The 4179-nt window shown below is 48.0% G+C and overlaps 1 protein-coding gene across 1 annotated transcript; it reads right to left on the reverse strand.

Annotated features, from left to right (window-relative positions):
• Positions 1 to 41: 41 nt before the first annotated feature.
• LOC113980543 (pre-B-cell leukemia transcription factor 1-like) lies at positions 42 to 4089 on the reverse strand (the record flags this gene model as incomplete). The annotated part of the gene is made up of 7 exons (XM_027707773.1): positions 42 to 890; positions 984 to 1070; positions 1517 to 1623; positions 2183 to 2339; positions 2600 to 2735; positions 3298 to 3488; positions 3791 to 4089. Coding segments are annotated over 7 exons (1070 nt in total), but the record flags the coding sequence as incomplete, so codon positions are not given.
• Between the last annotated feature and the right edge of the window lie 90 nt (positions 4090 to 4179).

Consider the following 4179-nt stretch of genomic DNA (forward strand, 5'->3'; position numbering starts at 1 on the left):
AAAAAAAAATCAGGAAAAAAAGTGGAAAAAAGAAAAAAAAAAAAAAGGCTTTGGAAGTTTATTATCTTTGATAAAATCTCAGCTGAAAGGGGCGGACTGTTAACAGCAAATGCACAAACCCCCCCTCGTATCCAGGGGGAAATCCCCTGGTTCGGCTGTTTTGTGGTGGTTGGGGGTTTTTTTCTCTTTTTTTTTTTTTTCCACTTTTTCACCGGAAAAAGTAAAGCCATTAAATTTTCCAACGTTAAATGACACCGATGGAAGGTCCGACCCGCGAGCGACGTCCAGTGAGAGGTTTGGTAAAGCGACGTTCTGATTAATTCTCTAAGTTAAGAAAAGCTGAATTTCCTATACAAAATTACAATACAGAGAACATACAATTACAATACGGGGGTTTAACTGTCAGTAACTATTCACCTAGAACGGAAATCCCAGCGTAAAAAACCTGACAGAAATGAAAATAAATCGATTTTCTTCAGCTGTAAAACTGGAGACAAAACGCCAAGTTCCGAGAGACACTTCTTTTTTTTTTTTTCAGGTTCTTACCGTAAAATCCACGTTTTTTTATTAAAAAAAACTGAATTTGGTGAGGGAAATGAAGTTGCTTTAAAACAATTTCAGGTCCCGATGGGGTGAAGAACTCGGCGGTGAGAGGTAGAGGTGTCGCTGCAATCACAATCTATTGGTTTGTTCTGAGGTAATTAATTAATCGTGAGTCAACAATTATATTGGCAAAAGAGCAACATTGACTAATTACACTAATGACCTCTCTCCTCTCATCAGTAGGTCCTAAAAACTTAATTAGAGGCGTCGGAGTTGACGCTCCCCGGGTCTCCGGCGGGTGAGGTGATGGATGAGGGGGTGGTGGGGTCCTGCCAGCTGCCATTGGCCTGCGGGGACATTAAAACACACAGAATTCACATCGAATTTCATTAAACGTGGGGCAGAATCGGTGGGTTTTGGGGAACAAAAGCCCATCTTACGTCGAGGCGCTGCGTCGTGTACAGGGGGTTCCCCACGAGCGGGTCGTACCTTCCCGTCTGGTGGATGACGTGGTGCAGGGAATCCATCTGCAAACCCCGACAAATCAGGGGAAAAAATGTTCTTTAAACGAGATTTTTTCAGTAAGAATTTCAGCGGGAATAAGAATTTAAGTAACACGTAGGATTTAAATAAGAAAAAAAAGAAGGAAGGACTTCAGCGGTAACTTTAAGCGAGGGTTTCAGTGAGAGGAATTTTAGAAGAAGAATTTTAGATGAAGAACTTGAGAACAAGAATTTCATGAAGGATTTCAAGTTGAGGCTTTAAGGGAGAGTGAGGATTTAAGGATAAGAATTAGAATTTCCATAAGAATTTCCAGAAGAACTCTCTGGTTTTGCTGGCAACTGAGCTGCTAATTTGGGTCTCAGTTAATTTTACATGAACGAATCAATTAATCCCGAATCAAGGACAGAAATCTGGGATTTTCCCATTTCTCTCCATGCTGAAAGTCCCTATTTTTGTTTCCCTTACTGACCTGGGACTGCACATTGGCTCCCACAGGAGAGCTCTGGTAGGAGGTCAATGACTGCAGGTTTATAAAGGAATCCCCAGAACTGGTCATCTTAAAAGAGCCGGAGGAAGCTGGGGAAAAAAAAAAAACAAACAAATAAAGGAAATTTATTAAAAAAAAATCAGTTTTAATGAGCAACCAACCCACCAAAAACGGTTCTTCAACGAGTCCCACTTGAGTTTGGAAAGGAAAACAAATCCCACTGTGGTTTCAAGGGTCAGAATTCCACATTGCTGATTCTCAGGAGGGATAACTGGGATTCTCAGGAGGGATAACTGGGATTCTCAGGAGGAATAATTGGGATTTTCAGGAGGAATAACTGGGATTCTCAGGAGGGATAAGTGGGGTTCTCAGGAGGGATAAGTGGGGTTCTCAGGAGGGATAACTGGGGTTCTCAGGAGGAATAATTGGGATTTTTAGGAGGAATAATTGGGATTTTTAGGAGGAATAATTGGGATTCTCAGCAGGGATAAGTGGGGTTCTCAGGAGGGATAACTGGGATTCTCAGGAGGAATAATTGGGATTCTCAGGAGGAATAATTGGGATTCTCAGGAGGAATAACTGGGGTTCTCAGGACGGATAACTGGGATTCTCAGGAGGAATAACCGGGATTTGGCAGCCCTGGCTCACCCGAGTTTGGCGTCGAGGGGGAGTTGCCCTGGTTGCCCTGGGCCACCACGTTGGTCGCGTCCACGGCGGTTTTGGCAGCGTAAATATTGGCTTCTTCCTGGAACTTCCCCATGTTCTTCTTGTAGCGGATTCTTTTGTTCCCAAACCAGTTGGAAACCTGGCGGAGACACAACCTGGGCTGAGCACTGGGGCAAAGCAGCCCCTTTTCCACAATATTTGGGATTTTCCAGCCAAGGGGGCGTTTGAAACGAGGCTTCGAGTGGGAAATAACCAGGATTAAACCCTGTTTAAACTGGAGCCTGGCTCAGTTTAAGGGCCAATAACCGAAACCTGCTGCTAAAAAATGATAAAAAATGGTCAAATTCCTGTTTGAGGGGGGGAAAAAGGTGCCTTGCACTCAGGGAAAGCTGCTCCCACCTGGGACACGGTGATGCCCCCTTTCTTGGCGAGCTCCTCTTTGGCCTCTTCGCTGGGGTAGGGGTTGCTCAGGTGTGAGTAAAAATACTCATTCAGCACCTCCGTGGCCTGTTTGCTGAAATTGCGCCGTTTACGCCTAAAAGACACAGAATAACTGAGTTATTTCTACTGAATGGTGTTTTACAGAGACCGGCTGGGGCGTCTGGTGGCCTTTTTTCCCTCTGAAATATGTTTGGTCAGAAGGAGGACAGGAGGATTGAGGGGATGGAGTTTTGTTAATTGAACTAAAATTGAATTTATTCACGCCAGAATACCATCTCTGCCCACAGGGACTGGGAACACCCCCCTGCCCGGACAGTTATATTATGGAATAAATACATTTATATCCCAAATTCCCAGTCTCTGCCCACGGGGATTGGGAACACTGCCCTGCCCCAGCAGCTCTATTGTGGAATAAATAAATACATTTATATCTCAGATTCCCAATCTCTGCCCACAGGGACTGGGAACACCCCCTGCCCCAGACAGTTCTATTGTGGAATAAATACGTTTATATCCCAAATTCCCAATCTCTGCCCACAGGGACTGACCGGGAACACCCCCTGCCCCGGCAGTTATATTATGGAATAAATACATTTATATCCCAAATTCCCAATCTCTGCCCACAGGCACCGGGACCGTGTCCCTCCCCTCCGTACCTGGCGTCCAGGAATCGGGAGCGCAGGATCATGACGGCCTCGCAGGTGCTCTGCTTCAGCTGCATCTGGATGGTGCTGAACTTGCCGTGGATGATGCTCACCATGCGCTCGATCTCCTTGGGGGAGATGGGCCTGGTCCGGCTCTGCTCCCGCAGCAGGTTCATCACGTGCGTGGTGAACTCGCTGCAGGCCTGGGGACACAGGGATTTGTGGCGGCAGCCCCTGCGCTCGCTCCCCCGGCGCCGAGAGCCCCCCCAGAGCTCCCGAGGAGTCTCTCCAGCTGGATTTTTACTCTGTTACAAAACTCCACACGGGTAACGAGCCGGCCCCGCTCTCTATTTGAGGTGCACTCCCTCCAGCTCGGCCTTTCCGGGGTCCAGCCTGTCCCTGTCCTGGCCTCAGAGCCCACGGCAAAAGGGGGAGAGGGGAGGGGAGGGGGCAAAGGGGTCATTTGGGTTGGGAGGATAAAAACTCTTCCATGCAGAAAGATCACCTGTTCATATTTCTCTAGCTCAGAGTGGTAAATCTGTCGGATCTGGGACAGCTTGGCCCTGTAGTCAGAGTGCTCAATGCTATTGTCATTGGGACAGCCACCTGATGCCGCTGCTCCCGCCAGCGCTCCACCTCCTCCTCCTCCTCCTCCTCCTCCTCCTCCAACTCCTCCTCCTCCTCCTCCTCCTCCTCGGCCTCTTTTCTCCGGGCCGGACACCCCCTCTGCCAGCAGCATGTTATCGAGCCTCATGAGCTGAGCATCCGGCGGGTCCTCCTCCTGGATACCGCGGATACTCAGCACTGCGGGGACAGAGAGAGACGGGAGAGGGAGGTGGGATAAAATGGGAATTGGGATAAAATGGGAACTGGGATAAAATGGGAATTGGGATA

Source organism: Neopelma chrysocephalum, unplaced genomic scaffold, assembly GCF_003984885.1.
Source record: "Neopelma chrysocephalum unplaced genomic scaffold, ASM398488v2 Primary Assembly neopelma1_94599, whole genome shotgun sequence".
Taxonomy (NCBI): Eukaryota; Metazoa; Chordata; class Aves; order Passeriformes; family Pipridae; genus Neopelma; species Neopelma chrysocephalum.